General features: G+C 43.7%; 1 protein-coding gene across 2 annotated transcripts in view; it reads right to left on the reverse strand.

Annotated features, from left to right (window-relative positions):
* Positions 1–13,296, reverse strand: part of LOC112220169 (rho guanine nucleotide exchange factor 28) — a 111,233-nt gene that overhangs the window by 93,043 nt on the left and 4,894 nt on the right. For both annotated transcript variants that reach the window (XM_042302503.1, XM_042302504.1), the window contains exon 2: positions 3,830–3,873. In XM_042302503.1, the coding sequence (XP_042158437.1) occupies positions 3,830–3,862 (33 nt within the window). In that variant the 5' untranslated portion in view covers positions 3,863–3,873. The remainder of the gene's footprint in view (positions 1–3,829; positions 3,874–13,296) is intronic.

Below are 13,296 nucleotides of genomic sequence, written 5' to 3' on the forward strand. Positions count from 1 at the left end.
GAACATCTACCTAGTATTCAATACTGTCCATTGGACTGACTACGTTCTGGTGTGGTGAGAGTCAAGGCTCTGTGTTGTCACTGTGTAGGTCTGCTCCACCAGAAAACTTTAATAGGTCAGTTATAATAACAGTCTTTAAATCAGTGAAATATAGCACAGCTTACATCCACAAAGCAGAGAGCGTTGATGTCTGGCTCTCATTCAGAGGTGCTACAGCGGCTGTGCTAGGGCCTTAGGGTGGAGACTACACCTCACCTTGTAAAACAGAAGTATCTGTTCAACCTTAATGGTTCATTATTTTCATACTATACCAGGGAGGACTAAACTGAAACATGATAAAACCTAGTAATCTCTACTAAGAGTAGGTGGGAATTTGTGAGTATTTATACTGAACAGTGTTGTAAAAATGTCACTGCTGCTCACTAGTGAATTTAAGAGTTCTGCAACCAGAGATTAATAATATGAACAAATAATGAACTAGAGAAAACTGGCATATGAATCATGAATGTTACGTGTTCCATGATAGACAGACCAAACCTCAGGAAACCAGGCTCTCAATAACAGAAAGGAAAATTGATGGCATAGTGAAACAAACAGATACTCCACTCTTCTCTCTCTCTCTCTCTCTCTCTCTCTCTCTCTCTCTCTCTCTCTCTCTCTCTCTCTCTCTCTCTCTCTCTCTCTCTCTCTCTCTCTCTCTCTCTCTCTCTCTCTCTCTCTCTCAATCTCTCTCTCAATCTCTCTCTCTCTCTCTCTCTCTTCTCTCTCTCTCTCTCTCTCTCTCTCTCTCTCTCTCTCTCTCTCTCTTCTCTCTCTCTCTCTCTCTCTCTCTCTCTCTCTCTCTCTCTCTCTCTCTCTCTCTCTCTCTCTCTCTCTCTCTCTCTCTCTCTCTCTCTCTCTCTCTCTCTCTCTCTCTCTCTCTCTCTCTCTCTCTCTCTCTCTCTCTCTCTCTCTCTCTCTCTCTCTCTCTCTCTCTCCCTCTCTCTCTCTCTCTCTCTCAATCTCTCTCTCAATCTCTCTCTCTCCTCTCTCTCTCTCTCTCTCTCTCTCTCTCTCTCTCTCTCTCTCTCTCTCTCTCTCTCTCTCTCTCTCTCTCTCTCTCTCTCTCTCTCTCTCTCTCTCTCTCTCTCTCTCTCTCTCTCTCTCTCTCTCTCTCTCTCTCTCTCTCTCTCTCTCTCTCTCTCTCAATCTCTCTCTCTCTCTCAATCTCTCTCTCAATCTCTCTCTCTCCTCTCTCTCTCTCTCTGCCCACCAGAAATCTGGCAACACTTCAGCACCTGGCCAGCTGGCTGGCCCACCCAGGATTCTACCACACAGGAGAAGAGGGAGATAGAAAAGGAAGGAGAGGAGAGGGAGGGGAAGTGAGATAGAGGAGAAAGACAGAAAGTGGATATATGAGACAGGGACAGAGACAGGGACAGGGACAGGGACTAAGAGGGAGTGAGAGAGCGAGTCATTTCACACTAGATGAAAATAAATGAGGAGCGACCTTCTGAAAACACACTCCTCATTCACCTATAACAGAAAACACATGTATTGGAATAAGCATATAGACGCTCAGGTCTGGCCCTACCGGCTCAGAAACAATAAACAATATATTAATTCTCTCTATTCCCTTAACACTTGAACACACTATTTATCAAACACACACATGCTCTCTCTCTCTCTCTCTCTCTCTCTCTCTCTCTCTCTCTCTCTCTCTCACTCTCCTCACACTCACACACACACACATATATGTATAAAAGCATGGGCTTTTAGTGGGCTCAGTAAGCCCATCTGGAAGAACAGGCTGTGTGTAAAGGTTTATATCCCAGGGGAGTGTAACACACCAGGGTTAGATTTCACCTGTAGCCCAACATCAACACAAGGCCATACAGTCAACAACCAACCAGAGGGAGAGAAACGGAACTGAAAGGGGAAACAGAGTGAGGGGGAATTGAGAGAGTGGAGACAGAGAGGGGACACTGAGGGAGGGGAAACAGAGAGGGGACACTAAGAGAGGGGAAACAGAGTGAGGGGGAATTGAGAGAGTGGAGACAGAGAGGGGACACTGAGGGAGGGGAAACAGAGTGAGGGGGAATTGAGAGAGTGGAGACAGAGAGGGGACACTGAGGGAGGGGAGGGAGGGGGAATTGGGAAACAGAGGGGACACTGAGGGAGGGGAAACAGAGTGAGGGGGAATTGAGAGAGTGGAGACAGAGAGGGGACACTGAGGGAGGGGAAACAGGAGGGGAAACAGAGGAGGGGACACTAAGAGAGGGGAAACAGAGGGGACACTGAGGGGGAATTGAGAGAGTGGAGACAGAGAGGGGACACTGAGGGAGGGGAAACAGAGTGAGGGGGAATTGAGAGAGTGGAGACAGAGAGGGGACACTGAGGGAGGGGAAACAGAATGAGGGGGAATTGAGAGAGTGGAGACAGAGAGGGGACACTGAGGGAGGGGAAACAGAGAAGGGGACACTAAGAGAGGGGAAACAGAGAGAGGGGAATCAGAGAGAGGGGAAATGGAGAGAGGGGACACTGAGAGAGTGGAAACAGAGAGGGGACACTGAGGGAGGGGAAACAGAGTGAGGGGGAATTGAGAGAGTGGAGACAGAGAGGGGACACTGAGGGAGGGGAAACAGAGAAGGGGACACTAAGAGAGTGGAAACAGAGAGAGGGGAATCAGAGAGAGGGGAAATGGAGAGAGGGGACACTGAGAGAGTGGAAACAGAGAGAGGGGACACTGAGGGATGGGAAACAGAGAGGGGACACTAAGAGAGGGGAAACAGAGAGAGGGGAATCGGAGAGAGGGGAAATGGAGAGAGGGGACACTGAGGGAGGGGAAACAGAGAGGGGGAATCGGAGAGAGGGGAAATGGAGAGAGGGGACACTGAGAGAGTGGAAACAGAGAGAGGGGACACTGAGGGAGGGGAAACAGAGAGGGGACACTAAGAGAGGGGAAATGGAGAGAGGGGACACTGAGAGAGTGGAAACAGAGAGAGGGGACACTGAGGGATGGGAAACAGAGAGGGGACACTAAGAGAGGGGAAACAGAGAGAGGGGAATCGGAGAGAGGGGAAATGGAGAGAGGGGACACTGAGAGAGTGGAAACAAAGAGGGGACACTGAGGGAGGAGAAACAGAGAGGGGACACTAAGAGAGGGGAAACAGAGAGAGGGGAATCAGAGAGAGGGGAAATGGAGAGAGGGGACACTGAGAGAGTGGAAACAAAGAGGGGACACTGAGGGAGGGGAAACAGAGAGGGGACACTAAGAGGGGGAAACAGAGAGAGGGGAATCAGAGAGAGGGGAAATGGAGAGAGGGGACACTGAGAGAGTGGAAACAGAGAGGGGACACTGAGGGAGGGGAAACAGAGAGGGGACACTAAGAGAGGGGAAACAGAGAGAGGGGAATCGGAGAGAGGGGAAACAGAGAGGGGGACACTGAGAGAGGGGAAATAGAGAGAGGGGAAACGGAGAGTGGACACAGAGAGGGGGACACTGAGAGAGTGGAAACAGAGAGAGGGGACACAGAAAGAGGGGAAATGGAGAGAGGGGAAACAGAGAGGGGACACAGATAGGGGACACAGAAAGGGGACACAGAGAGGGGACACAGAGAGAGGGGAAACGGAGAGAGGGAAACAGAGAGGGGACACAGAGAGGGGAAACGGAGAGAGGGGAAACAGAGAGGGGAAATGGAGAGGGGAAATGGAGAGGGGAATCAGAGAGGGAAACAGAGAGAGGGAAACAGAGAGGGGAAATGGAGAGGGGAGGGGAAACAGAGAGGGGACACAGAGAAGGGACACAGAGAGGGGGATGAACAGAAGGAGAAGGATGAACAGTACTTACATATAGAGGTACTTCTCCTCTGTTCAGCTCCATGTTCTGAGCATCTGATGAACCAATAAGAAAAGGGCCATGCATATTATTATATTATTTAAATCATAGACTTTAAACCAAACACTGCAAATAACCAATATGTAACCACAACCCTGCATCTGACTAATGACCCAGCGTAACCATCAAGACCCTGATCAGCATGCCATGTACTGTAGCCCAGAATGGGTCCAAACCTCTCTCTAAGTCTGATTCATTAATTGGGCAGTCAGAGCTTCAGAATCACAAGGCTCTACTCTACGTGCGAGACACAACCTAATCCTCTCATCATCCTGGTCTGTCAGAACATGAAGTCTTCTATGAAACACTGTTATCCTTTTGATATTATCCCATTTCCCCCTCCCTCCATTCCTCCCCCAATTTATTTTTCTCTCTTTTTTCTCAAACAGTGATCCAATCTGTCTGTCTGTGTCTAGAAAATGTTACCTTAAGCTGCACAGAATGAGAGAATTGTTTGAAATGAAAAGGCTTTAGTGTGCAGTCTGTCTGTGCACAGTATCGTATGTGCTGTGCACAGTATAGTATGTGCTGTGTACTGTATAGTCTGTCTGTGCACGGTATAATATGTGCTGTGTACTGTATAGTCTGTCTGTGCACTGTATAGTATGTGCTGTGTACTGTATAGCCTGTCTGTGCATGGTATAGTATGTCTGTGCACGGTATAGTCTGTCTGTGCACGGTATAGTCTGTCTGTGCACGGTATAGTCTGTCTGTGTTTCTCTCTATTTGGTGGGAGGTTGCAGGAATGGAGGCCACTGTGCTGTAAGTGGAACTGTAGCCACATGCCTAAACCTGATCCGCTGTGACTTCACTCTCAGTGTGTGTGTGTTAATACTGCATGACTGCAGAGTGACAGAGAGATGGTGTCAGCACTATAGAGACATCGCTCAGTCTAGACACAAGGGGATGATGAGGAGAAAGCAACCAAGAAACCTTTTTCCATTATTTACATTTTCCACGTGTGTTCAATGCAGCCATTTGATCTCAATATCAAATCCTTTCTGGGTAACAATGAAGTACTTACTGTGATTGTTTTCAATTGATTCTTAGCAAATAACAATTTCTCCAGCAAGAATGTTGCTTGGACTGTCTGGGAGTGGTCTAAGTGGGGAGGAGAAAACTGAAAACTAGCTGTTATTGGAAGAGAGGTTCTTACTGGTCTCTTTCTTACTGGTCTATTAACTCATTTAATGCCTGGTGGAAAAAAAACTCCATCCTACCAAAACAGGCTAAAAAGGCCTTATCATCATTTTCACAATTTCACAGTATTAGTCCAACCGCAGAGTGTGGAAATATACTGATTGTACAAAACATTAGGAACACCAGCTCTTTCCATGACATAGACTGACCGGGTGAATCCAGGTGAAAGCTATGATTCCTTATTGATGTCACTTGTTAAATCCACTTCAATCAGTGTAGATGAAAGGGAGGGTTAAAGAAGGATTTTTAAGCCTTGAGACAATTGAGACATGGATTGTGTATGTGTTCCATTCAGAGGGTGAATTGGAAAAACAGAATATTGGAGTGCCTTTGAACGGGGTATGGTAGTAGGTGCCAGGCGTACTGTTTTGAGTGTGTCAAAAACTTCAAAGCTGCTGGGTTTTTCACGCTCAACAGTTTCCCTTGTGTATCAAGAATGGTCCAACACCCAAAGGACATCCAGCCAACTTGACACATCTGTGGGAAGCATTGGAGTCAAAATGGGCCAGCATCCCGGGTGGAACGCTTTGGACACCTTGTAGAGTCCATGCCCTGAGGAACTGAGGCTGTTCTGAGGGCAAAAGGGGTCGTGCAACTCAATATTAGGAAGGTTTTCCTAATGTTTTGTACACAGTGTATGTAAAACACTGGACAATCTCACTTTTTACTGCCTCAGGCCTTTAAAAAGAGCTGTCATTACACAATAAACGGCTCTAAAACAACATCAAAACAACCCCATGTGATTCACCAGAAGATTCTGACAGGTGATAAACTGAGTGGTGTGCTGGAGAGTTGTCACGGTGTTGTGTTGTCTCTCTTGTCATGATGTGTGTTTTGTCCTATATTTGTATTTTTACCCCAGCCCCCGTCCCCCGGGAGACCATTTGCCTTCTAGTAGGACGTCATTGTAAATAAGAATTTGTTCTTAACTGACTTTCCTAGATAAATAAAGGTAAATAAAATCAAATAAAAAAATGAATAGCACTGTCCTTTTCACTTACTATAGCTATTTTGTCAATAAAGAAAGTCCTGATGCCACAGGCTGGGGCATGATCCTCCTGATCCTGTAACAGGTATTACTATTATGTGGTATTGTCCATCTTTGTGTTGTCATTATCATGGAACTGTCATTATATTATCATGATCATGGTATCACCATTATGGTATTATCATTATCATGGTAGGATCATGATCATGGTATTGTTATTGTTATTATCATAGTTTTATGATTATAATTATATTTTTATTATCATGGTATTATCATTATGGTATTATCATTATCATGGTAGGATCATGATCATCGTTTTATGATTATAATGATATTTTTATTATCATGGTATCACCATTATGGTATTATCATTATCATGGTAGGATCATGATCATGGTATTGTTATTGTTATTATCATCGTTTTATGATTATGATGATATTTTTATTATCATGGTATTATCATTAGGGTATTATCATTATCATGGTAGGATCATGATCATGGTATTGTTATTGTTATTATCATCGTTTTATGATTATGATGATATTTTTATTATCATGGTATTATCATTAGGGTATTATCATTATCATGGTAGGATCATGATCATGGTATTGTTATTGTTATTATCATCGTTTTATGATTATGATGATATTTTTATTATCATGGTATTATCATTAGGGTATTATCATTATCATGGTAGGATCATTAGGGTATTATCATTATCATGGTATTGTCATTATCATGGCTGTGGGGTCAGATTTTTTTTAAACTATGGATAGAAAAGTGAACTTCCATAATATGAGTGTAGGGTCACCTATTATTAGGGCTGGGAATTGCCAGGGACCTCATGATACGATATTATCACAATACTTAGGCGCCGATGCCATATGTATTATAATTCTATATGTATTGTGATTTTTTTATGTATTATGATTCGATACTGCAACTTTATTGTGATTCGATGTTCCAAACATATTGCTCACTATATGTCTGCTGCAGAGGAACAAAAGAGATCCATGGAAAAACATGTTTTGGAAGTAAAAGTGCTGAAAACCTGCCGTCACACATAAAACATTTAAAAAGATGATGGAGAACAAACTATAGGATGAGAAATACCAAAGTTTTGGTACGACCAACTTGCACTAGCTAACTTTAACTACCTAGCAAAAAAATATAGAGAGATATTTTTACAATTCGCTACTTGTCTATATAAAATAGGCTAAAATAATATTGCGATACTCTACTGTTTAGATTTTTCCCCCATCCCTCCAGTTTATGTGTGTACTGTGTAGGGTGGCTGTTTGTAAGCTCAGGACAAGTAGTGTGTGTATCCTGGCCAGATGAGCCATGTGCTGCCATATAGGAGTCAAAGACGGACTCCCTGCTTTATTTGCATGCCTATTTTCCTATTAGGCCTTAGACTTTGGGTTACACAACACACAGGATAGGTCCCAAACAGAAACACACTCCACTCTCCTTGAAAAAGACCTCCTAACACTGACCTCTGACCTCTCTACCTCTTCAGTGTGTCTGTGTGTAACAAACCAGACACTAGGACTGGCCCTGAGGAGACTAGCTAACGTGAACAATGAACAGCACACAGTAGAGTACAAAAACGTCAAAACCAGAAGGAACACTAGTTTTGACATCTGGTCATGTGCCAGAAATATTTTCAAATGTGAAGGTCCAGAGAGGTCAAGTGTGAACAAATCTGTTTCCTCTCACATGATATCACCCACATCAACCGTACATCACCTGAACAGGTAAGTCTTGATTTCACCATACTATTTGGTAATTAGAAAATGTACTAGCTCATTGTCTTTGGCACATTGGCCACTTAGGTGTGGTTGTAAGATTGTTCTCAGGAACACCCAGCTATATACTCAGTTTTGCATTAGAGAATGATTAATGGCCCTTGAGAAAAGGATGCAAGGTGGAATGATGACAATGTAACACAGCTGTCAAGAGAAGCACAACAACAAGTCCTCAGTCTAGGAAACTAATAGCTTCTACCCCCAAGCCATAAGGCTGCTAAATAATTAGTTAAATAGTTAACAAAACAGCTACCCGGACGATCTGCATTGACTGTTTTTGCTCTAACCTTTTTGTCTCATCACATACGCTGCTGTTACTGTTTCTTACCTGTCACTTTATTCCTAGTTATGTACATACAGTATCTGCCTCGTACCCCTGCACATGGACTCAGTACTGGTACCACATGTACACTGAACAAAAATATAAACGCAATATAAAGTGTCGGTCCCATGTTTCATGAGCTGAAATAAAAAATCATGTACATTTTCCATACACACGAAAAGCTTATTTCTCTCAAACGTTGTGCACTAATTTGTTTACATCCCTGTTAGGGAGCATTTCTCTTTTGCCAAGATAACCCATTCACCTGACAGGTGTGGCATATCAAGAAGGTTATTAAACAGCATGGTCATTACACAGGTTTACCTTGTGTTGGGAATAATAAAAGGCCACTCTAAAACAGCATAATGGGGTATTATCCTGACAGGAACAGACATCAGAATATGCAAAGACAAACGAACATTTAACAGCAGGGAGCAGACATCAAACAGGACAGAGACATCAGAACAGCACGCAAAGACAAACAAACATTAATCCTGAACAGGACAGAGACAGCATCAGAATTGCAGAGACAAATAACATTAATGACAGGGAACAGTTTTATGACAAACAAACATTAATCCTAACATTATTAAAAATTATCCTGACACGGAACAGATATATGCAAAGACACGAACATTATCACAGCAGGGGACTGTTATGCAAAGACAAACGAACATTATCCTGACAGCAGGGAACAGACATCAAACAGGACAGAGACAGCATCAGAACTGGGTACGTAAAGACAAACGAACATTAATCCTGACAGGGAACAGACATCAAACAGGACAGAGACAGCATCAGAACCGGGTTGCAGAGACAAACTAACATTAATCCTGACAGGGAACAGACATCAAACAGGACAGAGACAGTCAGAACGGGTATGTAAAGACAAACAAACACTAATGACAGGGAACAGACATCAAACTGGACTTTCAGAACCGGTATGTAAAGACAAACGAACATTAATCCTGACATGAACAGACATCAAACAGGACTGAGACAGCGTCAGAACTGGGTATGCAAAGACAAACGAACATTAATCCTGACAGCAGGGGACAGACATCAAACAGGACAGAGACAGCGTCAGAACCGGGTATGCAAAGACAAACGAACATTAATCCTGGAGGGAACAGACATCAAACAGGACAGAGACAGCGTCAGAACCGGGTATGCAAAGACAAACATTAATCCTGACAGGGAACAGACAAACAGGACAGAGAGTGGTATTGTGCAAAGACAAACAAACATTAATCCTCATCAAACAGGACAGAGACTCAGAACCGGGTATGTAAAGTCAGAACTTTGCAAAGACAAACGAACATTAATCCTGACAGGGAACAGACATCAAACAGGACAGAGACAGCGCCAGAACCGGGTATGCAAAGACAAACGAACATTAATCCTGGAGGGAACAGACTTCCAACAAACAGCATCAGAACTGGGTACGTGAAGACAAACACTAATCCTGACAGTGAACAGACATCAAACAGGACTGAGACAGCGTCAGAACCTATGCAAAGACAAACAAACATTAATCCTGACAGCAGGAACAGACATTAAACAGGACAGAGACAGCGTCAGAACCGGTATGCAAAGACAAACAAACATTAATCCTGACAGGAACAGACATCAAACAGGGACAGCTCAGAACTGGGTATGCAAAGACAAACGAACATTAATCCTGACAGGAACAGACATCAAACTGGACAGAGACATTATGCAAAGACAAACAAACATTAATCCTGGAGGGAACAGACTTCCAACAGGACAGAGACAGCATCAGAACTGGGTACGTGAAGACAAACAAACACTAATCCTGACAGTGAACAGACATCAAACAGGACTGAGACAGCGTCAGAACCGGTATGCAAAGACAAACAAACATTAATCCTGACAGGGAACAGACATCAAACTGGACAGAGACAGCGTTATGCAAAGACAAACGAACATTAATCCTGGAGGGAACAGACTTCCAACAGGACAGAGACAGCATCAGAACTGAAGACAAACAAACACTAATCCTGACAGTGAACAGACATCAAACAGGACAGAGACATCAGAAGCGGGTATGCAAAGACAAACAAACATTAATCCTGACAGCAGGGAACAGACATCAAACTGGACAGAGACAGCGTAAGAACTGGGTATGCAAAGACAAACTAACATTAATCCTGACAGGGAACAGACATCAAACAGGACAGAGACAGCGTCAGAACCGGGTACGCAAAGACAAACAAACATTAATCCTGACAGGGAACAGACATCAAACAGGACAGAGACAGCGTCAGAACTGGGTATGCAAAGACAAACGAACATTAATCCTGCAGGGAACAGACTTCCAACAGGACAGAGACATGTATGCAAAGACAAACGAACATTAATCCTGACAGGGAACAGACTTCAAACAGGACAGAGACAGTGTCAGAACTGGGTATGCAAAGACAAACAAACATTAATCCTGACAGCAGGGAACAGACATCAAACAGGACAGAGACAGCATCAGAACCGGGTATGTAGAGACAAACTAACATTAATCCTGACAGGAACAGACATAAAGCGTCAGAAGTATGTAAAGACAAACAAACATTAATCCTGAACAGACATCAAACAGACAGAGAAGCGTCAGAACCGGGTATGCAAAGACAAACGAACATTAATCCTGACGGGAACAGACATCAAACAGGACAGAGACAGCGTCAGAACCGGGTATGCAAAGACAAACGAACATTAATCCTGACGGGAACAGACATCAAACAGGACAGAGACAGCGTCAGAAATGTAAAGACAAACAAACATTAATCCTGACAGCAGAGAACAGACATCAAACAGGACAGAGAGACAGCGTCAGAACCGGGTATGCAAAGACAAACGAACATTAATCCTGACGGGGAACAGACATCAAACAGGACAGAGACAGCGTCAGAAGAACATTAATCCTGACGGGGAACAGACATTTGCAAAGACAAACAAACGTTAATCCTGACAGGGAACAGACATTCGGGTATGCAAAGACAAACAAACATTAATCCTGACAGGGAACAGACATCAAACAGGACAGAGCAAAAATGCAAAGACAAACAAGCATTATCCTAGAGGGAACAGACTTCCAACAGGACAGAGACAGCATCAGAACTGGGTACGTAAAGACAAACATTAATCCTGACAGGGAACAGACATCAAACAGGACAGAGACAGTGTCAGAACCGGTATGCAAAGACAAACAAACATTAATCCTGACAGGAACAGACATCAAACAGGACAGAGACAGCGTCAGAACCGGGTATGCAAAGACAAACGAACATTAATCCTGACAGGGAACAGACATCAAACAGGACAGAGACAGCGTCAGAACCGGGTATGCAGAGACAAATAAACATTAATCCTGGAGGGAACAGACAGCAAACAGGTTTTGCAAAGACAAACAAACATTAATCCTGACAGCAGGGAACAGACATCAAACAGGACAGAGACAGCATCAGAACCCAGTATTGACAGGGAACAGACATGTGTATGCAAAGACAAACGAACATTAATCCCTGATTGACATCAAACAGGACAGAGACAGCGTGTGACAAATAAACATTAATCCTGCAGGGAACAGACATCAAACAGGACAGAGACAAGTCAGAGCCGGGTATGCAAAGACAAATAAACATTAATCCTGGAGGGAACAGACAGCAAACAGGGGAGACAGCGTGGATGCAGAGACAATAAACATTAATCCTATCAAACAGGACAGAGACAGCATCCAGGTATGCAAAGACAAACTAACATTAATCCTAACAGCAGAACAGACATCAAACAGGACAGAGACACAGGTATGCAAAGACAAACAAACATGAATCCTGCCAGCCAGACATCAAACAGGACAGAGACAGCGTCAGAATGCAAAGACCGAACATTAATCCTGACAGGGAACAGACATTCAGAACCGGGTATGCAAAGACAAACAAACATTAATCCTGACAGGGAACAGATCAAACAGGACAGAGACAGCATCAGAACCGGGTATGTAGAGACAAACTAACATTAATCCTTACAGCATGGGGTTCAGACAAATAAACATTAATCCTGACAGGGAACAGACATGAACAGAACTGGGTATGTAGACAGACATCAAACAGGACAGAGACAGCGTCAGAACTGGGTATGCAAAGACAAGAAACATTAATCCTGACAGCAGGGAACAGACATCAAACAGGACAGAGACAGCGTCAGAACTGGGTGCAAAGACAAACTAACATTAACTGACAGGGAACTCAAAAGTATGCAAAGAAACGAACATTAATCCTGACAGGGAACAGACATCAAACAGGACAGAGAACAGAACCGGGTATGCAAAGACAAACAAACATTAATCCTGACAGACATCAAACTCAGAGACAGCGTCAGAACCGGGTATGCAAAGACAAACAAACATTAATCCCTGACAGGGAACAGACATCAAACAGGACAGAGACAGTGTCAGAACCGGGTATGCAAAGACAAACAAACAAATCCCAGGGAACAGACATCAAACAGGACAGAGACAGGTCAGAAGTGCAAAGACAAACGAACCCTGACAGGGAGACTCAAACAGGACAGAGACAGCTCAGAACATTGACATCAAACAGGACAGAGACAGTCAGAACCGGGTATGCAAAGACAAACGTGACAGCAGGGAACAGACACAAACAGACATTATTACTGGGTATGCAAAGACAAACAAACATTATTGACAGCAGGGAACAGACATTCAGAACCGGGTCATTAATCCTTCAAACAGGACAGAGACAGCATCAGAACTGGGTATATTTCCTGACAGGGAACAGACATGTCAGAACTGGGTCCAAAGACAAACAAACATTAATCCTGACAGGGAACAGACATTCAGTTTCTCTCACAGGCACATTCAACCTGCAAAGTTGGACAGGGAACAGACATCAGCGGACAAATAAACATTAATCCTGGAGGGAAACAGACATCAAACAGGACAGAGAAGAACCTGACAAACAAACATTAATCCTGACAGGGAACAGACAAGCAGAGACAGCGTCAGAACCGGGTATGCAAAAGACAAACAAACATGAATCCTAGACAGCAGGAACAGACATCAAA

Source organism: Oncorhynchus tshawytscha, linkage group LG20 (assembly GCF_018296145.1).
Source record: "Oncorhynchus tshawytscha isolate Ot180627B linkage group LG20, Otsh_v2.0, whole genome shotgun sequence".
Taxonomy (NCBI): Eukaryota; Metazoa; Chordata; class Actinopteri; order Salmoniformes; family Salmonidae; genus Oncorhynchus; species Oncorhynchus tshawytscha.